Source organism: Ambystoma mexicanum, chromosome 3q (assembly GCF_040938575.1).
Source record: "Ambystoma mexicanum isolate Mex_15411 chromosome 3q, UKY_AmexF1_1, whole genome shotgun sequence".
NCBI lineage: Eukaryota > Metazoa > Chordata > Amphibia > Caudata > Ambystomatidae > Ambystoma > Ambystoma mexicanum.
The window spans coordinates 1026354752-1026378618 of NC_090926.1; the positions used below are offsets into that span (position 1 = coordinate 1026354752).

Genomic DNA, 23867 nt, shown 5'->3' on the forward strand with positions numbered 1-23867 from the left:
GCCCTCCTCAGTCTAAGCCTAGAAAGTGTGACCCTTGGTTTGGAGTCCCTAGTCTACTGGAAACCCCTTGTTGTTTCTACAGCATATGTATTATTGTGTGATGTCAATGTCTTAGTGATGTCCCTTCATTCTGGTCTCCTGATGTGCCCGTTTAGGCTTTCCGATGTTTAGCAGTTGCTTCTACAGATCCTGAATCACTTTTGGAGATGTCTTATCTCTTTGTTAATTTGGCCTCCTCAATTAGACACTAGCCTCTAGATGGGTTGTAAAATCACATTTTGGTCAGGCGTTCAGGGTGGGCCAGATTGAGATCATTCATTTGTTTGTGATGGAGAAAAGAGGATCTTGAAGGAATTGGCAAGGGATAGATATGCACAGGAGCATTAGAGATGATGGGGATTTTAGTGCCAAGGTCTGGCCAGGGTTGCCGAAAGCCTAGCTTTAAACTAATGAACAGTGCTCTCACCATCATGTGTCTTTCTTCTTCAGACAGACTACTTCCACCTTTTCATCTGCGTTGCAATTGTTGGGATCTATGGAGAAGACGTCATTGAACAGCAGCTCGCCACCGACCAGATGTTGTTGCACTTTGGAAACCTATCCATGCACATGAACGGAGAGCTAGTTTTGAGGAAGGTAAATATTCATAGTCTATCACAGGGAAAAACCCCAAAAGGTTTAATCATAGTAGAAACCATGTAGAAAAACTAACTCCATAAAGAAAGGGTTACTGGGCTATTCTGCATCTCTAATGACCAACAGTGAAATCAAAACCCATAATGGCCAAGGCTAGGAAATGGCATCAAACATATTATTTTACTAAACAGAGAAAACATTTGGCAACAGAAAAAACAAGTAATTTCAACAATATCTGACACTTCTACATCCACTAAACCATAGCTAAACAGAAAAAGAAATCATACAGTGGAGCATGATCAGTATAGAAAAAGACATTCAGCGGTACATTATAGAAAAAACAAAATAACTTGCCAGCCTGAACATACCAAAATGTGATTTTCTATATAACTAATTTGCAAATATATATGTTATGCAAAACATTTTCAATTTATTATTTTCTGTTTAATAAAACAACATGTTTGATATAATGGTCTAGCCTTCGTCATTGCTTGAAATTGACTAGCCTTAAGGTAAAGCACCTGTATAAAATTAAGGATGCAGAATACAATAGGGACATGCCTCTTATCTTTAAATATTCCTAGTCTGGCAAACGATACATCAAGACATATAGCTTGACGCCTGGTGGATAGGAAGGTAAAACACCCCTGTCACATCACTGGAGGGCTGCTCAATAATTAGTTAACTCCCTCCAAATTTAGCACTAACTGGTGGGCTGGTACATTGTAGGGTAAGGCCAAGGTACATTACAGTTCAAATTTCTCTTAAGAAGGTAAGTGCCCCAAGCAATTGACTGGAGTTTATGGCCATATTAAGGTAAGTGCCTATTGCCATGATAAATTGTGTGGTAGCAGGTAGATTGAAAGATAGGTGCCCCTGGCACATAACCAGAAAATGTGGAGTTTTACGTTAGCTAGGTAGTTGTATTCAGCATATCGTTGTAGGGGCGGGCCATAGGATGGCAGGTGCAAATGGCCTTGGCACATGCCTGGCATCATGGTGCTTACAAAGGTAAGCACTACTGGTCATGCTAAGTGATTGAATGGGTGACTGCTGAATCCCTAGTGATTGCAACCTGTGTTACTGTTGGCAGATTGTATTTGGAATGCTGTGATTCAGTGTACACTAGGCATGTGAGCTGAGTGAGATTTCCATGAGTGCCAGTTACAGTTGAATGAGATGGGTATGGACCAGTGGATGAAGAGATCTTCAATCTATTCACTGCGGCTTTAATGACTTACAATTGAAGAATAAAGCCAACAGATATTTCCGAAAATTGCTCCAGTGTCGTCATTGCTTGGAAACCACCATGATAATAATCTCAGCTCACATGCCCAGGACTGCATGCATTAGATAATTTGACATTCCCTCTGCCGTCAGTCACATCGGATTTATGCACTCAGTATATAGTACTAACCCTTTGGAAGGTAAATGCCTCCAACATGACTAGGGTGTGGCCCTTAGGAGGGTTAGTGCCATGTGGCTGGATCACCGCCCCTTTAAATGCTTTGGCTCTGGATGAATGTTTCAAAATGACTTTGAAAGTAATTTCCTGTGGTGGCAGATGATAGTATATGACTGAATGGATTCTATTTGCTAGCTCCGCCTACACAGTATTGTCACATTCTCATTTAGACATTCCTCTCATAGTTTCTTCATCTTTGAAAATGTTCATCAAAATCACTTTATTTTCAGATAGCCACCAGGTTGCTCAGTCCTGGTGTAAGGCTGGTTCCATCCACTCTGCGCTGAAAATTATATCATCTGTCTGGATACCTGGAGCCACCTTCTGTACTTCCTTTCTTCTGTGGTCATAGACAGGAACGTTTTTTGGACAGACACTTTTAATCAGTGATTTTGGACAACATCTCCACGGAAGTTTGGCTCAATGCCCTGATAAATATCTGGCAGTACGACGTTGGTCTCAGACCCATATTTGGCTTATGTCAGGAGTCTCTTTAGAAATCATGACACTCAGAAGTGTGGGTCATTCCACTTGGTGCTCCAGTGAGGTAGCAGATTCATAAGCTTCTTTTAGTGGCTAGCAAGAAAGGTACTATGGAAAAATCAGCTCAGGAAGGATCCCTGGTCACTAGGTCAGCATCAGAGATGCAGGTTCGAGAGCACTCCTAATGTGGTATTTTACTGGGAGAGCGAGATACCCTTGACCGGGAGAGTCAGAGCTTGCTCTGCAGTACTTTTTAAGACGAGATAGCTGCACCTTGAGGTGGATGGGGGTGTGCGATTTCTTACTCCAACACCAATCAATAAGGACAACTCAATGGTTTGGCAAAGGGGAGTCAGTGTAATGACAAGTACAAAAAACAGTGAAACATAGAAATCAACAGTGATGCGATAGCCCGTCTCGCTTCAACTCCCAACAACTTCATGCAAACAGTAACAGTTATACCCAAATTCGTCATCATTGACGTGTAACACTCAAAAGTCTATCATGCAATTCTATTGGTTGGAAAAGGTAACTTAAATATAGGTGCTATATCTGTATATGGTAACGGAGTGTGAGGATTGGATAAACATCATTAGGTGGGCGTCTAAGCCCTTTCTTCAAAAGTGACTACGGTGGATGTCACTAAAAGTACGACGTCCCATTGGTTCTACTACCTAAAGGACCCCAAGATTATTTGGTCCATTATGATTGGGTTGGTTTCAACCCCATGCATAAATCCCCACTTTAATTAGCAGCACGCAGAATGGTCAACCAGGTGCAGGATGCCCCAAGATTCACCCAGCCTCCTTTCCATTAATCAGTACATTAATGCTATGTGCCAATTAGTTGGCTGTGGTCGGCCTCGAAACTGTAGCTTCTTGTCAGGAAAAGTTAGGGTATCTTCTGGTTGGGAGACAGCCAGGCGTAGGTGCCTCTTCTTGCTTGGCTGGTCACGTGCTAGCACACCGTGAATTTGCTTGGTTTTCCTTCTATTTGTGCATTTAATTCTTATTTGCCTTGCCACCTGCCTGGGCCTCCTTATCTCGACCTTCACGGGGCAGGCTGCTCTGTTCTTAAGTTTCGATTCTTCTGAGCTACTGTTCGTCTCCCTCTCTTGGTCTGACCTCGACTTCCCAGGCACAAGCTGCTCTTGCTGAGTTTCGATTCCGCCGTCTCTTTTCGCTTTTAGCTGGTGTACGAATCCTGTCCTGTTTGACCTCTAGTAACCTGAGTTAATTCTGCTTTTGTGTAAAGTGGCTCGCACTTCTATATTGTGCTTTGTTGAGGTAGAAATATACATATAGGTGGCGCTTGCCGCTCTAATTTTCTACTAAGCACAGCAAGCCGCACTGTTTTCTTGGCTTCTTGCGGTTACAAGCATGTGTACAGGCGTTAGCTGGTTGAATAGCTTCATCCTGCTTAACAGTTTGTTTCTTTATATTTCAACATTGTCTCTCCTTCTAAGTTCAAGATGTCCTTATTCATGACGTTTTGGCTCTGTGTGCCCTCTTTTGATTGTCTTTTCTTTCATCCGTGAGTCTGTCCGGGCCTTCATGATGTCACCATTCGTCGTCAAATAAGGCCTGTTGAGTTTCTTCTGGGACAGTGTTTAAGGAATCTTCATTTCATGTCAGTTGCTGGTAGGGTTTTCTTACTGTCCATCGTTGTCTGGTTATTGGCACTTCAATAGGTATTGCTCTTCTGTTAGGTACTGGGTAGAGCCCTAATGCGGCTCTCTGGTGGTTTATTTGCTCATCATACGTCGCATATCTCGGTGTGAACGTTGCTGGTACTTCAAAATGGGTGGCTGAAGTGCAGGCTATATTTGGGACCTCCTCTACACTCCCCCCTCTGGTCGGTTCATCAACCACTTCCGCTTCCTCCACATTCTTTACATATTTTTATCACTCCTTTCAGGCTTCCTGCTGTTTTTACATGTTCGTCTTTGTTCCATGTCATTAGCTGACATTGTCCATTTGGGCTGCAATAGATGCATTTTCCTTCATCATTTTTGTGTTTCCTGGGGTAAAGAAACTTCATACCTTTTGGCGCATGCTCGCTTGCCTTCACAAAGTCTCTTATTTCATCATCAGTTAGATCTTTGGGTTTCCATCCTGGTTTGACATCAATCATGATCTTCATCCCTATGGCGTTCTTCTCAGTTTTCTGGCATTGCGAGATTATTATCTTGATAACGCAAAACTCTAGTAATATCATTACTAGCAGGGCTCCTAGGAACTTGAATGTATCCGCCATCTATTGCGGAGCCCATGAAAACAGTGATCCAAACCAGCTGTCATCATCAACTTTGTCGGTTTCATTGATCATCTGGTTCTGCAGGTTTGTCAGCATACCTATGGCCTCTGTTAAAGTTCAATTTTTTTCGTCGTGAGAAGGTATAAATGTACAACATGATTCTCCAATTTTTGCACAAACTCCTCTATCCATAGCTGTGATCAGGTCAAGTACATATCTGTTCTGGAGAGTCATCAGTCAGATGGTTCTTAGCTCTGCCTTGATCGCATTGAATCCTTTTATTGACGAGTTGATGGTTTGCAGTAACTCCCATCTGGTTATCTGCAACCATTTAGTATTTGCTCCAACTTGGAATCTTGGCATGATGATTGTCGCGAACACTGATGAGGTGAGGCTGAACATCCTGTGTTCATATGGGATTGCATGAAACGCTTCTTCTGATTTGGCAGAGAAATAATTTTCTCTCTTCACTCGAGTTGTCAGTTCCACAGATCTCTTCTTCCTCAGGTGAGCCTCTGCTTTCGGGAAACTATCAATATTCAGGTGATTTTTCGCAATCGCTAGTGCTGGAACGTGGACATTCACTATTGTGCATATGCCTCCCCAGTTTTTTGGCAGTCTGATGTATGCTTTGGATCCACATGCCCAATAATGATCCATAATTACTGCAATCCCATGAGTTATTCCTGGAGCTTAAAAAATGTGTCCGCAGTTCTGATTCTCTCCCATCCTCCTTGTGCCATTGTTCCTGAAGCACAATTTCAGGCTTTCTAGTGGTACTATCTGCAAGGGTCCTCCTCTGTCTTCGACCCATGTCAGTAATCTTGTACATTTTGGCCATAGTGGTTTGCACAGTCTCTATTGCTACCTTGCAGGCTCCAAGGACCATCCATGATCGGCAGATCACTACTGCTTCTTCCCATCCGTTTGGTGAAAGCACTGCTCCCCAAATCTGCTTTTGGCCTCTGTTTTTCCAAATTTGAGCTTCTTCTGGAGTTTTTCCTTGGATCTTTAGTCTCGGGTTTACTTCCCATCTTATTCCTGCTCCTTTCACTTCAGGTTTCTCGTACCTGATCACGTGATTCCTAGTATGGGCTCTATTTCTCGTCTTAGTGTCCTGAACATAATCATCTTCATCGGGATAATCTGTTTTAGTTGCCCATATCAATGATGCATGACTTCCCATGAACTGGCCTCTGGTGTTGCACATTGCTACGTGTGACACAGTATGCTGTCGGGACATCAATTTCTACAGCCACGAAGATCTTGGATTTCCCCATGCTGTACGGTAGAAGTGCACAAACAAAGCATTCTTCTTCTGAATTTCATCTTCCAACTTCTTTCATGTGCTGGTACCAAATATTGTTCCCTAGATGTGCTGTGCTGTCCAGGTAATCGTTGAATTCATTATTATCTTCATGTAGACTTCTCCTGTTTTTTAATGTTTTCCACTAGTTTGCAATAACTACATCTCTGAATGCCTCTGTATGGCTTTTCCTTGGTGGAGGGTTCTCAGGTATCCTGGTCCATGGTAAAGGCTCCTTCGTCTGCACCATTTGAGTGGATTTGAGTCTGGCTGCTCTTTCCTGGTCCTCATGCATCTTTTCTCTGCTGCGTGCAAGTGCCCATGCTAACCAGCCTGACACTGGTCCGGTATATGGCTGTATTGTGGACCTGGTGCTTGTTCCTTGTGTTGAAACATATATGCTGGATAATGCAGCCTCTGTCGTTGTTTTGTTCTTCAGTTCCACTTGTCATTTTCTCGCTCTGGCTATGTGTGGAAATAGAAGGTCTACTAACATTTGTGTCCTTGTGGAGAGTTTTTCTGAGGCCGCTTCTGTTTTCTTGAGGGCTTCTGATAGGACTGCTTCTGTTGGCATTTCTCTTAATTCTTCTTGTTTTTTCTCACTATCTCTTTTTGCGGATATGCAGTCTCATCTTCTCTGCTGCTTTCGTTTGAGGTTCTTTGGTCATTGACGCTAGGACTGGGTCGTGTGCATTCAATGTGTGTGTGCGTGTAGTTGTCAATGCTTTGCCTTCATTCATTTCAGGTCGACCCTGTCTCCGGCTTTCATGCTCATTCGTTACCATAACTGTGTGTATATCACTATTAATCACGTTCATTTCAAGTTCATTTACTCTACCATCAGAACTCCTAGGGATTGGAATGACTGGGTGCTCTTGTGGGTTTCATGCGTGTATCCTCAGGTGGGTGCACTGAAATCGGAACGCTTCGACCACCAATAAAAATGCAGTTCTGATCGTTAATGACAGTAAAATAATGATGAATACAATGCATAAATACATTATAGTTCGATATGTAAGGCAACAGCATTTTCTTCCAGAGAAGCGGGGGTGCTTCTCTGCTTGTGGGAGGACCAGATTACTGCTCTGCGCCCCCATCTCGATCATTCACAACAATGTCAATGTTATTGTTTCCCCACCCACTATCGTTCTTCAAGTTCTGTGTCAAAAAGTGTCGAGTGCCTCACAAGTGTCACCCCTCTTGCGAGTGACGATTGTCTCCTTATACAGGATACAGTTCATGTGCTAAACTATGGGAAAAATAGATTAAAATAACACTTTGTGGAGTCACCTTTACTGTGCATGTTCAAAGTACGTGAGTTCCCAGTCCACTCCCCGAATCTGCTTCAGTCCTGAGGACATGTTGGACACTGGTCAGTATGAAAAAAAAGGAAAAATGACAACAACTACAACAAACAAGGTTCTTGACTCTGCTCCTTCAGTCTGTCCCTCGGCGGAACGTCTTCCCAGAATCTCCTCAGATAATCTCTCTGATGTTTGGAACGTTCCACTTGTTAAATGATTCCATGCAGGAGCATTCCCATCTGTGCGATATTAACTGGATCTCTGATGAAGGTGAGGACGTGAACCTCGACAGGTCCCCCCACCAATTCCAGAAAGTCGGTAACTAGGCGGAAAAGGACATTGTGCGCCAATTTACTGTCTCATTTGTCCAGTCTTTGTTGAGATTCAGGATTATATGTTCTTTCCTCGATGTAAACAATGTCTGCACTGTCAGGTCGCGTGGAGTGCGACCAAAATAATTACTTTATTTAAAAGATGGCTCAAATGTTCAGTGTTTGCTGGATCTCGAAGGAATGTTAACGTATCGGTTATTCTCCCGACAATAGATGGACAGTCTTCTTAGATTATGCGAAAGAAAAGTGTATTGATGAATTCATCTTTTTCCGCCTCTGGTGGGCGCCTTTGTTTTCTTCTCATTGTACTCAGGGAGTACTATAAATTGTTCGGCAATGACAGTGAGCAGTTATCTTATTATTTTTTCATTTTCAGGATCTTGGAGAAAGTCTGTGACACTGGTGAGCCTCCCTGCCAGTGACGGTTATGATCTTAACACTATTTTGAAATATATGACCACGTCCTTTGTGATGTCTCTACTGTGGGAGACCATAAGTGCTTCCAAACAAAGTCTCAGCTTTGGATGAATCGGGATGCTGTATCTATTTCCAATGTAAATATCCTTGATCAAAGTTTGTCATAGTCGTCTTCTCCTCACGGCTTGAGAGTGTCTTCGTTCAAAAGTTCAACAAAACATGTTGTGGCTTATACATGCAATTTTCTTCTTCACCCTGCAACTAGGATGCACAGAGTGTCCGTTTTTATGTCCGAATCACCTGTATTGCTTAGAGGAAGTGTCCAGGTTAAGCCACAACTTGCTAAAGTTCTTTGTCTTTACTTTGCTGGTCATGCGTCCTTCTTCCTCGTCATGGATCTCGTCTGCATGTGCTGTGGTTCTTCCCCGTTGTCTGTAGTCTCTTCGCGGTGGGGTGCAGGCAGGGAGGTTCCTTCGATGTATGGCTTGATATCACCCAGGAAGATCCAAGCTCTTCTTCCTTGCAGCTTGACTGCGGATGGAGTCACGTCTTCAACTGTAAATGGTCCGTTAAACCTTGGCTCGTCCCACTTTTTCCTTGTGTGATTCCTCAAGACAGTGTCTCCAGGGAAGATGGATGGAACACATAGACCTTGAGCCGAGTCTGCTGTAGTGGCTCTATCTGTGTTCTGCACTGCACCCTGTTCGTCATCGCTGCAGCTGGTCTGAAATTACAGTAAGGCAAGATGTCATGCAGTTCAGGTAACTTTGCATTTCAGATCCTAGAACCTCTCCTGTTGACTGGCCGTCACATCTAGCTCTATCTCTGGGTGTTAGGGGAGTTCTCATTCTTCTTCCTGTGGCTATCTCATGTGGCTTAAGAGGATGGTCGGAGCCAGGTTGGTTCCAGAGAGCATACAATGCCAGTGGAAGGCAGTGCAACCATCCCCTCTTTAGAGTAAGCTTCAACTTGGCTATCCTTTCCTTTAACAAGCTGTTGAGCCTCTCACAGACCCCATTACCTTCCGGATGATACACCAACGAGAACTTGTGCTTTATACCAGGCAGTAAGCTAATCTGCTCAAAGACTGCATTTAAAAAAATGAGCCCCATTATCTGATCTCATCACTTCACACACCCCCCACCTGGGGAACACTTCCCTTACTAAAACTTTGACCGCACAGGTAGAGTTTGGGTGTGTACACGGACCTGCTTCTATCCATCTAGAGAATGGACACACCACGTCAATTAAATATCTGTACCCGTTGCATACTTGAATCATGTCGACGAAATCGACATGCAAGTGCTGAAAAGGCCCATTTGGCCTGGGAATGACTCCTCTCATTACTTTTAATGTGTGCCCAGTAGTGAATTGCTGGCAGATTATGCAGTTCACCATAAAGAATGCAACATGCTCAGCTAAATTCGGTATGAACCAGTCTTCCGCGAGCGTTGCTGCTAGATTCTCTTTCGACATATGCGCCGGGTAATGTAATTGCTCCAGCGCTATTTTTAGTAGGGCTACAGGCATTACTTGTTTACCAGTGCTGTCTTGTCGCCACAAGCTGTCAGAGGGGTTTAAAGAACACCCTCGACGTTTCCACAAGTTTTTCTCTTCCTGTGGTGCCTCCCCTTGGAGCTCCATTAGTTGCGTTTGCCCAAGATCGTTATAGGCTTCCGGTGTGGCTTGTGCAACCATCATTCTTTCATGGGTGCATGCCACTTCCACTTCCATAGCTGTCTCACTTTTGGATGCCATACGTTTGGCTTCTGTGTCTGCTGCGTAATTTCTGTGTGAGACAAAATCTGTCCTTTTCGTGTGGGCGGTGCATTTTACGACCGCTTATGCCCATTGGGAACTGTATTGCCTTTATCAGCCTGTCCAATAAGGCTGCGTGCTGTACTGGCGTGCCGTCTGCTCGGAGGTAGCCCCTCCTTTTCCAGCGCGCTAAGCCTGCATGCACTGTTGATGTCACATAGGCGGAGTCACTATACACCGTTACTTCCTGGTCTGCGTGATGCTCAATGGCGAGTATCAACGCCGATATTTCTGCAGCCTGTGCTGAATAGTGAGATGGTATTCGCGTAAGTACTCGAAATTCTCCATTTGCTGTGTTTTCATCACAGCGACGCCTGTGTATCTTTGCCCATCACTTTGGTCGATCCTCGAAGACCCGTCAATAAAGACGATCTCTCCTCCTGCCAAGGCATTTTCTCTTACCCTGGGGATTTCATCATAGAAGTCTTCTCATAATTCGTGCAGTCATGTATTGGCTCTCCTTCAGTGACTGACTCTGCTATAAACATGGCTGGGTTCACTATCTTACACCAGACTATTTTAATCGATGGGTTTGATATGATCACTTCATAGGCAGAAGCTCTCTGAGATGTCAATGTGCCTTTTGGTTTCCCTAAAATGGCAAATAGTGAGTGCTCAACGTATAACTTCATTGAGCATCCCATTACAATGGTTGTCGCTTTCTCTATGGCGAACGCTGCGGCAGCTAATCTTTGTTTGCATGGGAAGTGGCCTTTCATTACTGGGTCCAGGTTCAGACTGTAATATGCTAAGGGCTTGAGCCCCAGCGAGGTTCTTTGAGTGAACACTGCCATCATAACGTTGCCATCTGTGTGCAAAAACAGGTAAAATTCCTCTGCATGATTGGGAATTCCGAGAACTGGAGCTGTACAAATTGCTCTCTTGAGTTCACTAAACCCTTTCTCCATTATCTCAGACCATTCAATCTTTTCCTTTGTCACTTGGGCCTTCTTTAGAGCCTGAAGTAAAGGCTTGGTATAAGAGCTGTAATCGAAAACACATGCCCTAACATAATAGTTGCACAGGCCTAGAAAGCTCTGCATTTGCTTTATCGTGTGTGGCTTAGCCATGTTCAATATGGCTTCAGCCCTTTCTGGGGTCACCTTCTTGCCTTCATGTGAGATTAGCTGGCCTATGTACATCACTTCCTGTTGACAATATTGTAACTTTTCCTTGTCAACCTTAAAACCCTTCTCAGCCAGTATAGTCAGTAGCTGAACAGAATTGTGCCCGCATTATTCTTCTGTGGTGCTGCAGATTAGGATGTCATCCACATACTGCAAGACGATACTTTCTAATGCAATATTGTTTAAGTCCATCTGCAGGACTCTGTTAAAAATAGACAGAGACTCACAGTACCCCAGTGGCAGCCTCGTGCTTTTCAGACGCATTTGTCTGAACGTGAATGACGTCAGATCTTGTGAGTCACTGCGTAACAGGATTGAGAAAAAGGCATTTTTCAAGTCAATCACTGTGAAATATTTTGCCTCGACGGGTATATTACATAGAATTGTAGATGGGTTAGGGACTAGAGGGAACTCGGCCTTAACAATGTCATTTATTGGCCTTAAATCCTGGTTTAAACGCCAAGACCCCCCTTTGATTTCTTGACAGGATAAACTGCTGTATTACATGGTGACTCTGACGTCACTAAGATGCTCTGGTCCATCATAGCAGAAATTGTCTTAAAAATCCCTTCATCTGCCTCTCTGGACATGGGATAGTGTCGGACTCTCGGTACAATTGATCCTGGTTTTAGTTTTAATTTTCACTTCTCCCACACCCTTCAAGAGGCCTACGTCATAGGGTCCTGTAGTCCATACTGAGACAGGCACTTTAGTTATATCATCAACAAAATACTTCGGACGCTTTAGCGCCAACATCATTCTCTGAGGCACTTCTCTTTTTATCATCTTTACTCAAAAGATGAGACTTACTTCGACCATTGTTTCTCCTGTGTCTGATTGTTCTTCAAACAGATCGTCATCGGTGACGTCAGTCACTAGATATCCTTCTTCGATGGCGATAATCACGCACCATTGTCTGCCTTCTTCATCGTACCCATCAACCAATGCTACATTCCCTCGCACTGCTGCTGTGTGTATCATCAAGGGAAATACTTGTCCCTCCTCCTCATGCATAGGTATCCGTGGTCTAAATAAGAACTCATCAGGGGTTCTCATGGTTCTGTCTGCAAGGCCTGGCAATCCTGCCTTAAGCACACGCATGCCATATGCGAACATTTCTGGCTCCAATGGTATGGCCCTCATGGCTATGTGTCCTGAGTATGCTCTAATCATTTTGCATACATTTGAATAGTGCATTCCTGGAGTGGAGCCTACTATGCCCTCCTCCGTGAATTACATTTTCATATTCAACTTTGTCATTAAGTCTCGACGGAAAATGTTTACTGGGGTCTGACATGAATATAATAAAGGTACATTCTTTCGCACTCTCCTATGGAGACTGGGAGTGCGTCTGTAAAGGGAACTCGACTGTGAGCTCCTGTAAAACTCTGAGTATCTATGGCCTTGCCGGACAAGGAAAACATGCCTTCACATATGCAAGAGCGTGTTGCACCCGTGTCCACTAGGAAGGAATATTCTTTACCCCCTATAACGACATCAACCCTAGGTTCCCGATGAGGGTCTGGTGTCACTGATAGGATAGAGCACATCAGGGTTCCCAGTTAGCTGTCCTAGTTTATATATAAGCTTGGCCCACTGTGCGCTTGTGGATTTTCTCCATTCCTAGTGTTACCTCCCCTTCCAGGGTTCATGGTCTGCGATAGTTGCAACAGTGCCTGTTGGGATTGTCCTTGTGGAAAATTCCCCATGCTTTGTGGTTGCGCCCCCTTGTTGTGCTCCTGGTGCTTGTTGCTGCACCGTGTGATTCTGTGCACCACCCTGTTGTAAAACTGCAGGTGGATTTTCCGTGCCTGCTCTCATTCCTTGGCCGTTCTGTATCATGCCTTGACTTCTGCACGTGTGCGTCAAATGCCCTGTCATTCCACACAGCCAACATACTGACGGTGGTCGGATAATTTGTCCATTTGACATATTCGGGTTATCATTTTGCACATTTTGAAAGCCTCCTTGATTATTTTGGAAACCTCCCTGATTGCTCTGCCATCCTCTTCCTCTAAATCCTCTTCCCCATGGGCAAAACCCTATGTTACTCTGGTTATTAAGTTGTGGATTAGCCACCTGCTGCATGCATTGTTCAGCTGCGTTAGTTAGCATAGCACCTTCAAGAGCATACTTTGATAATTTATTTTGCACCAGCTTCGCTTCCTCACCCTTTCGAGATGCCTCCTTTTTGCGATTCTTTTCTTGCAACAGTCTACAGTAATGTGCAATAGTCAACTGTATTTCAGCGCAAGCCTTAGCCTCACCTCCTACCAATTTCTTCAGTTGTTTCTGCACCGGTTCTGACAACCCTTGGCACAATATATGGTAACACACAGGTATTTATTTCGTCCAAGATTCATGTGTTTCGAGCACCTACGCGTCTTGGAAATTCTGTATATAAATTAACGGATCTTCCGACTCCTTCATTTTTTGAGTCATTATAGCTCCCATATCGGAAGTGTCTGGGTAAAGCACTTGTAGTGCTTTCCATACTGCTGCTCTGCAATTGTTAAATGGCGTTCCGTCATGCGCGGTGTTGATTGTGGTTACAACAGTGTACCCTCCCCGTGTCCACACCTCTTCTGCTCTCTCACCAAGTATAGCTATCAGGAGACCTTTGATGTCCCCTATAGCTAGCGTGTTTCCTCCTGTCATTTTTCGAACTCATGTATCCACTTTCCGGGTCCCGATGTCAGCATTGGAAGCTTGTTTTTCACGTTTTCTCGATCCATGTGTGGCCATGGAATATATTGTGGTCTTGCTCCCTTGACAGGTATAATCCCTCATCCTTACTTTCTTTGGTTTTCATTTCGGACGGGGCAGGTGGCGCTGTAGGCGTCTCACCCCCCTCTGTGTATACATTTAGTATCCAATCTGCTGGAGGCTCTTCCTCCTTTGTTTGTTCATACATCTTCCAAAGTTCTAGAACAGCAAGGTGTTTTTCTAGCTTCTTGCCTGTATATGTGGCATTCAAATATGTCGTCATATGTTGTAAGACGGCTTTAGATAAAGACCCATTTTGTGGCCATGGCATAAACCTCTTGTGGGCAGTACCTTTAACCCACTTGGTGCTATACTTCTTTAGCTTGGGTACGTGTTTTGGCAATTGCTTGCATAAGTGTGCTAATGGGGTTATGTCTTCCATGCTTAAATCTGTTCCCTTTCTTCTTATATAACACTTGTTAATGCTTTTGGGCCTCATTACAAGTACTCCGGTCCGGGATTAACAATGCCGGTAAAACCATACCGGCACCGTTTCCATGTCCGCGCAATCATGACCCGCGGCCCTGGTAATAGCACCACCCTAAACCGCCACCGCGGAAATAGGGTTCCACTTAAGTTCGTCTGCACGGAAACCCCTCCGTTACCGGCAACACTAAACACCGTGAGCATCACAACTAGCGCGGACACGGAAATACCGGGAAAAAAATGGCGTAAAGACCGTGATCACGGTGGCGGAACCGCCGCCACCGCGAACATGGCGTTATACACTGCCTGCTGAACTGAATCAGGGCACAGGTGCACCAAATCAGCCCAGCTGGACTTAGCAGGCCACTGGGAGCATACAAAAGGGCCACACCCAGCCCAACACAACACAGAACCATGCAGGCAGCAGGTCTAGTAGCACTGGGACTGGGCCTACTCAACCAACCGGCAGTACTGCACATGGTGGTAGTAATGGCGCAGAGGAGGAGGCGTAGGCGGAGGAGGTGCAGGCGGCAACCAGCCAACCCTGCAGCTATGGCAAACCCCATTGCCCAGCCAGGCCGACCCCGCCGCCAGCCACCAATACCACGCATCAGGGCCTCACCCTGGAACCTCACCCCAGGACAGATCCACACCCTATACCGGCTGGACCGTGCAACAATCCTGCACATCACCGCCATGATTGAGGACAAGATCAGCAGCCTAATTGACACCCCCACTGCTCCCCCCCTCTTGAAGGTTGTCTCAGTTCTGCATTTCCTTGGCACTGGCACCTATCAACACACGGTTGGTGAGCTGCACGGCATATCACAACCGTGTTTCTCAAAAATCCTGGTACAGGTACTGGATGCCCTGTTGCGCCATGTGTCGGAACACATAGCCCTACCCCGCACCCTCCCCGAGGTCATTGCCACCAAGTTGGCCTTACATGCCATAGCAGGCATGCCAAATTGCATAGGCGCAGTTGACTGCACCCACGTCGAGCTGACAGTACCACATGCAATTGAGGCGGTGTTCCTCAATAGGAAACAGTATCACTCTTTGAATGTCCAGATGGTTTGTGATGCCATGCAACTGATTACACACTGCTGTGCACGTTTCCCAGGCTCATCACATGACTCAATGGTACTGCGGAATTCCACGTTGCCACGGTACATGGAACGCTATGCCGGACAAAACACGTGGCTATTGGGTGAGTACAGCTGACGATGCTACAACCCTGTCGGAGTGGTGTGTGTGTGTCCAGGCCAATGAGCATTGTGAGTGTGCCGCTGTGACCGCACATGCATCACCCCCCTTCCATCTACCAAATACACAGCGGATGCCAAACATCATGAAGGAAGACATGACAGGGCACCACAATGTGCCCGTGCACACGCTGCCACAGCCAATCTCGTCACTGTCCCATTAACCCTGTGCCACTGCAGACACCCACCCTCAATTGAAACACTGCCCCAAAAAGCACGGGAGGCGTGTAAATGAGACGACGTGTATTTACTACTTCCGTACAGTGGAGTCACTCTGCCATGTGTGGACAGCACTGCACCATGACATGCACACAATCACATTTCACCCGCAGGGCACAGTAAACATGCAAGTTAATGTGTAGGCCCATATGCAGTCAGCGACATACCTCGTGATGCCCAAGACATACCTCCATACACTGCATGGTACCTATGCATGAATGAATGATGATACAAGAATGCACAGCAGCAGATGAGGACATGATGCCACAAACACTGACATGTTCCCCCATCTACATCCCATGTAGGTGATGCGGGATATGCACTCACGCCATGGATGATGACACCTGTACGGAGACCAAGGAACAGGCATGAAGAGGCATACAATAGGGCACATATCCGCACACGTGGAATGATTGAGAGGACATTTGGACTGCTGAAGGCCCGTTTCCGCTGTCTGGCGGATCACTGTGGTAGTGTTTGATGGGCCAGAATCTGGGATTGAGGGCATCCGTGCCAGATTTGCCTGTTGGCCAACCAACATGGCCTCTACAAGCCTGGAGGTGTGGTCGTTGCCCTCCCGCACATGGCGTGCAAGGGTCACTATGGTGCTCGCAAAGCGTCCAATGGACCTCGACAGGCGACGCACTGAGGCGCTGTAGCTCTCCCTCTGCAGCCTGGATTCCTCTAGCTGCCTCTCCACCAGCTGGGTGAGGGTAGCCTGCTGGTCCTCCATCCGCTGCATGCGGGCATTCAGTTCGGCCATGGATGGGGTGGGCGACCTCATGGGACTCCCCAGTGAAGTGGGGCTGAACCCCAGCTCATGGAAGGAGCCCAGGTCTTCCAATGTGGGCATCTCCCCCTGTGGCCCCGTTTCCGAGTGCTCTTGCGGGGCACTGTTATCACTGCAGGCCGCCCCCTCGGCAGTGCTGCTGCCTTCGGTGTTGTGTTGGGTGTCCATGATAGGTTCCCGTGGCACCTGTCTAGACTCAGCCAGTGTGGAGACGGTGGGGATGTCGGTGGTGGTGGTGTGCCGCACATCTGTAGTGGCTGGTAATGTGGCCAGAGGTGCAGAACTGCCGGCAGCATCCTCCTGTGTGGTGGCGGTGGCTAGTGTACTTGCCGATGCAGATTGGCTGGCCTGTTGTGCAGTATCACTGTCACTTGAAACGGCCGTGGGGACACAAAGGGCATGCAATTAGTGTTGTGGTGGCAGATGGATGCATCACATGCGTCATTGAGATTGTACATTGAATAGTGTTAGTCACATGCATCTGATTGCTGGTGTCTGCATTCAGTGATATTGGTTGCCATACGGATCATGATGGGTCCTTTGGCCCACACTTGCACTGCCTGGGGGTGGGGGGGTTGTTAATGGGTCCTTTGGCCCATACATGCACTGCCTGGGGGGGGGGGTTGTTAATGGGTCCTTTGGCCCACACATGCACTGCCTGGGGGGAGGGGGTTGTTAATGGGTCCTTTGGCCCAGTACTCACAACTGCATATTTACGTGTGGCATTCATGTTTGGGCACTTACCGGCATCTGCAGGAGGGCTCACTCCTGCCTCAGCCTGCCCGATCCCATGGATTCCCTCTAGGTGGAGGACGCTGCTGCAACGCTCCTCCCATGCTTGCAGCCTCAGTGGGGAAGGGGGTCCTCCGCCTGTCCCACCGCTGCGTTGGCGGTGCGTGGAAATGAGGTTGCGTACCCCCAGCCTCCGGTCGTCCCAACGCTTGTGGCAGTCCTTCACGCTCCTCACTGCCACGCCCACGGCGGTGCACTTGCGTGCAGCTTCGGCCCACACCTCCTTCCTCCGCTGCTGTGTGGCACGCCGTTGGTCGGCGCTGAACAGCATCTCAGCATTGTCCACAATGTGCTCCACCAAGACGGTTAGCTCCGCCTCGCTGAAGCGCTGTTTGCGCTGCCTCTGAGCAGGAATCCTGGCAGACATGCTGGTGGTCCCTTTTGGCTTCTCAGAGTTAGGATTGTGCTTGTGCTGGCTCTGGATGGCAATGGATTGTGCTTTTATATGATGGCCGCCTCTCTGTTTCCTGTTTTGGCGATCATGGTATTTCCGGTTCCGTGTCCGTGGTGGCGGAGGCGGAAACGGGTTTAGCGCCACTTGTGGCTTCGTTATTTCCATTTCCGTGGGGTTTTCCGTGGCGGCGGTGACAACGTTTCCGAGTCCGTGTGCTGCGCGCGACCGACAGCGTGTAATCGGACGGTTTTTCCGCAACCTTGCGGACACGGAAACGTTTTTACCGCCGTCACGGATTTTGCACGGTCCCGGACTGGCAGGTTGTAATGAGGCCCTTTGTGTGGTTTAAACACCTTGTGACAATATGAGCGAGCACCAAACACTGCAAGCTCCACTAAAATGTTTATATTACCAATTTGCTCAAAAAACATCAATTCATGTGCGATTCCGTCTCAGCTATCGAATCGTACAAAATGTTTTAATCACTTCTCTTAAAAAAAAAATCACATATGATGTCTAAACAAGACATGTAAGACAGACACTTAACAGACTAGACGGACACCAGCTGGACACAGAAATCTCTGCCTCTAATCATTACCCCTTCATGGAGTCTAAACGAACCCCTTTCACAACGTCTTTAAACGTGGTGGTAGTCTAATTGTTCCCCTTTTATGTGGGTCTCTGGGTACACGTTTCTTCTGGCCGCTATATTAAAGCACAGGGATAAGGCGAATACTCACTTCTCAGGTGTCCGCCCTGGTAACCTCTCTTCTTGGGTGTCCCCCCCAGAAACCTCTATTTATTCAATTGTTCTCGAGTCATTATCCCTTTATATATGTACAGTCTCCTCTACTTCTGACTACTTTATTTTTCCTCCTCCTTCCGTTACCTTTTCCCTTTACTTGTTCTTAAGGTGTACACTGTTTGCCAAAGCACTCAGTTTTTTCTTCACTGACCGTTCTCATTGTTCGTCTCTGGACCCTTGGGATCACCGCCTTCGTTACCGCCTCCTTCCGATTTTCACCCGTTCAGCTGCCTGTAGGAATGGGAAGGGATATGTTGGGAAAATGGGTCCCTACAGGCTCCGACTGCAGTCTTGCTTAAGCTACCATTGTCTACAGGAAGCTTCACTGTCTACTCAGCAGAATGGCAAAGTACTTGTGATATTGCCAAAGACCTAGAGTTACTTTATGTCGGCGGTCAATGGGTGTCTTATTTTAATCAATAATCGATGGTCACCAACCATCCTATGCTACCAAGAGTACTGGGAGAGCGAGATTCCCCTGACTGGCCCCTAGAGTCAGAGCTTTCTCTGCAGTACTTTTTAAGACGAGATAGCTGCACCTTGAGGTGGGTGGGGGTTTAGGATTTCTTACTACAACACCAATCAATATTGACAACTGAATGGTTTGGCAAAGGGGAGTCTGTTTAATGAAGAGTACCAAAAATGGGGAAACATGAAAATCAACAGTGATGCGATACCCGTCTCGCTTCGACTCCCAACAACTTCATGCAAACGGTAACAGTTATACCCATAATTCATCATCATTGACGTGTAACACTCAAAAGCTTGTCATGTAATTCTATTGGTTGGAAAAGGTAACTAAATATAGGTGCTATATCTGTATATGGTAACATTGTGTGAGGATTGGATAAACATCATTAGGTGGCCGTCTAAGCCCTTCCTTCAAAAGTGACTATGGTGGACGTCACTAAAAGTACGATGTCCCATTGGTTCTACTATCTATAGGACCCCAAGATTATTTGGTCCACTATGATTGGGTTGGCTTCAACCGCATGAATAAATCTCCACTTTAATTAACAGTACGCAGAATGGTCAACCAGGTGCAGGATGCCCCAAGATTCACCCAGCCTCCCTTCCATCAATCAGTACTTTAGTTCTATGTGTCAATTAGTTGGCTGTGGCCGGTCTCGAAACTGTAGCTTCTTGTCAGGAAAAGTTATGGTATCTTCTGGTTGGGAGACAGCCAGGCGTAGGTGCCTCTTCTCACTCGGCTGGTCACGTGCTAGCACACCGTGAATCTGCTTGGTTTTCCTTCTATTTGTGCATTTAATTCTTATTTGCCTTGCCACCTGCCCAGGCCTCCTTATCTCGACCTTCACGGGGCAGGCTGCTCTGTTCTTAAGTTTCGATTCTCCTGAGCTACTCTCCGCCTCTCTCTTGGTCTGACCTCGACTTCCCAGGCACAAGCTGCTCTTGCTGAGTTTTGAATCCGCCGTCACTTTTCGCTTTTAACTGGTGTACGAATCCTGTCCTGTTTGACCTCTAGTAACCTGAGTTAATTCTGCTTTTGTGTACAGTGGACTCGCACTTATATAGTGTGCTTCGTTGAGGTAGATATATACATATAGGTGGCGCTTGCCGCTCTAATTTTCTACTAAGCATAGCAAGCCGCACTGTTTTCTTAGCTTTTTGCGGTTACAAGCTTATGTACAGGCGTTAGCTGGTTGACTAGCATCATCCTGCTTAACATTTTGTTTCTTTATATTTCAACATCGTCTCGCCTTCTAAGTTCATGATGTCCTTATTCATGACGTTTCATCTCTGTGTGTCATCTTTTGATTGTTATTTCTTTCATCTGTGAATCTGTCCGGGCCTTCGTGACGTCACCATACATCTTCAATTAAGGCCTGTTTCTTCTGGGACAGTGTTTAAGCAATCTTCATTTCGTGTCATTTGCTGGTAGGGTTTTCTTAATGGATACCTTACGGTCCATGGTTGTCTTGTTACTGGCACTTCAATAGGTATTGCTCTTCTGTTAGGTACTGGGCAGAGCCCTAATTCGGCTCTCTGCTGGTTTATTTGCTCATCATACGTCACATATCTCGGTGTGAACGTTCCTGGTACTTCAAAATGGTCGGCTGGAGTGCAGGCTATGTTTGGGACCTCCTCTACAGTATCAAAAGCTAGATAAAGGAAAATCATTGAAGAAGAGATTCCTTCAACTCTATGCCACACTCTTCATTCTCAATGGTGCACCATCCAAGATCAGATTTTTATTTATTTGTAACGTGGCTGTAGCCCGCAGGCATTAAGGCACACATTTACACACTGTATACAAACAGCAATGAAGGGACAGGCCAGTTATTATGGAGACCAGAGGGAGGGTAGGTCCACCAATGAAAGAAGAATGTTTTTAATGATCGATGATAAACTGGTAGGTTTTGTTCCTGTCCAAGGTTCAGAGGAAGAGAGTTCTAAATGTTTCTGCGTGGACTGGGAAAGAACTTCCCAATCCAGTTGTAAGTTTAAATCCCATGCACTTGATCTGGGACAAGTGTGATGAGCGCAACATTCTCAGTCTTCGGCCCCAGACTCTGGAACAGTATCCCTATGGAGATCAGGGACTGATAGGCACGTATTCAGTTTTGTAAGGCCTTTAAAACCTTCCTGTTTAAATAGTAGCAGTGCGGTCTGTATGAGGGCTTTTTTCTTTTCTCGCTATTTAATAAATATGTATGTTCATCTCCTCTGTGCCATTTGAGTGTTCTATTTCTTGAGTTCCAGCTGCGCCTTTACACGGTTAAGTCCATCTTGAGCGTGTTATAAATATTCAAAATCAAAACTCAACTTAGGGCAAATTGCCTAGCATTTCACTTATTTTCACCATTAATCTGAGGTTTCACTTTTCAGGTCCTCACTGACAACATCACCGGCATAAACCACATCAACAAAATGGGCAGTGTGGGATCACCAGCGAATCTCCCCCTCGCTTCCTCACAGGAAAATGCCTGGCACTGCAGACCTCAGTTGTGTTTGGTATCCAGTGGAAATGTCCCCACCAAAAAGACAGTCGTCATAAAAAGTCGCTGCGAAAAGGCCTTCTCGTTATACATAGTCATGGAGTCCCATTATAGGATCAAGGGGAGCAGAGGTTGCAGCGGTGTCCCCCGCTCCCTGGAACGTATAATGGCTTTGTGGACTGCAGGGTTTTCCCAGTTTTCCATTACATGAAATGCAATGCGCGGGACAAATAATAAAAAAAGGCCATAAAGATGGCATCTGCACCACAGCCTTTTCCCAGTGTCTTTTTGGATTTTCTTTTTTTTTATAAAACATTTTTATTGAGTTTTACACATATTCATAAAATAAACATACATTCGAGTGAGCAATGAAAGGCAGCAGTGTCAAACGTTGTAATCAGCATATCAACAGTGAGGGATATTACACAGGGGTACCGAGACTCGTCCGGTGGCAAGCTAGGGGGGGGCTGGAGGAGGTGGTCATTGATCGTCCATCCATTTCCCCCATATTTTCTCGAATTTGCCAGAGCAACCCCTCGCATTGTAGATGCAGCGTTCCATGGATGCGCACCTGGTCAGTTCATTAGACAATCGTGTTAGGCTCAGTGTCTCCACCGAACCCCAGGTTGCTGCAATCAGGCATTTCCGTACTCCCTAGCGTGTTCAGACGCTAGGTGGCTTCTGGTTTGTGAAGTGTGCCTTTTAAGGTAATTAACAGGGGTGAGTGGTCTGAGATTCCTCTTGCCAGGAGGACCGGTGACATGAGTCTGTGGGAAATGATCAGAGGAATGAAAATATAATTGATCCTGGAAAATGTCTTATGCGCATTAGAGTAGAACGAATACCCTTTGTCGGTGGCGTGTAGAGCCCTCCAGGTATCTGACAGCCCTGTTGCTTCGGTAAAGGTGTATAGGACGGTCGGGCCTTCTTGGGTTCTGGTACTCTTGTGTGATCTGTCTGTGGTGATCGCCATCACCTCGTTAAAATCCCCACCCCGGACCCATGTATCTGCCCTTTCGTCCCGTAGTATTGTTCGTAGGTCATTAAGGAGGTCCCCAGTGAGTGTGGGGGGGGCATAAGCTGCGATGAGGTCCCAGTGTTCGCCCCACAGATCCCCGACCACAAATCGGCCCCGGGGGTCAGTCCGCACCTTCTTGATCTGGAATGGATCCCGTCTATGAATGAGTATCATTGAACCTCTGGTGCCCCTTGTGAACCCTGCTTGGTATGTATGTGGGTAGTTGGATCTTTTGAAAAAAACGCATTCTGTTCCGGCCAGATTGGTCTCGGTGAGGAAGACTGTCTGGGGAGTATCTATTGAGATATTGGAGCACTCATTTTCGTTTGACGCTGGAGCCGAGGCCATTAACCTTCCAGGTCAACATGGACAACTGACTTGTTTGTGTCCCGTTAGGGTGTTCAATGCATTTCGGTTTCAGGGAGGATCATATGTCGTGTTAACCCCTCTCCCCTCAAGAGAGACCCCTCCCATTCTGCCCCCTGTGTATCCCTCGCCTCATTCTCACCGCTGCCATATAGCTGTGGTACATAAACCAGAGCAGTTTGGGTATTCCCTACTCTAACACTAACATTTCTGCACAACCAGCGCCAACAGTAGAGGATCTCATGCCTTTGTTTCATAGGTCTTAGTAATCATATCCCATGAACTCCCCCGACCCTGTAACCCCCCCAACACCCAACTTGGAAGCACCTGTTGCCCTAACATATAAAACCATGAACTAATAAACTTATTCGGGGAACTCCACAGGGGTTTATTCGCTTCTCCTCATTCCTGTCTTGGGATGCCCAATTTGTGTATTCCGATTTCCGGTGCTGAGTGTTTGATAGTTGGGGAGAGTTGAGAAGTGAGTAGAGCCCCTCCACGAAGGCGGTGCAGACTTTAGTAGGTCACATGTCATATCTATTTGGTCCTCAAATCTTTCTTACGTTGCCAGGCGAGTTGTCCTCTGTGCCGTCCATGCTTGGCTTGGGGGTTTGGCCCCGCTCCGGGGGAATTTCGGCCATTCTCTTTCTGCGGTGTATAGTCTCTCGAGCATGGGGAGGACGGAACCTGCGTCTCAAGCCATACCCAAGCCTCACGAGGATTATGGAACACATGGATTGAGTTATTGTGGTACAGTTTGAGGGAAGCAGGGAAAAAGAGAGCATATTTGATGTTCAGGGACACAAGTTTCTTCTTGATGGAGTCGTAGGACTGCTGGGATTTCTGAACTTCTCGAGTATAATCACTGTACGTGGCTCCGAGTATTGGTCTGCCAGTTGGGATCCTGTGCGCTCTCTCTATG

General features: G+C 46.3%; 1 protein-coding gene across 1 annotated transcript in view; it reads left to right on the top strand.

Annotated features, from left to right (window-relative positions):
- Positions 1 to 23867, top strand: part of TBC1D16 (TBC1 domain family member 16) — a 1332482-nt gene that overhangs the window by 1295277 nt on the left and 13338 nt on the right. Inside the window, exon 11 of the mRNA XM_069655199.1 lies at positions 490 to 636. Within this exon, the coding sequence (XP_069511300.1) occupies positions 490 to 636 (147 nt within the window). The remainder of the gene's footprint in view (positions 1 to 489; positions 637 to 23867) is intronic.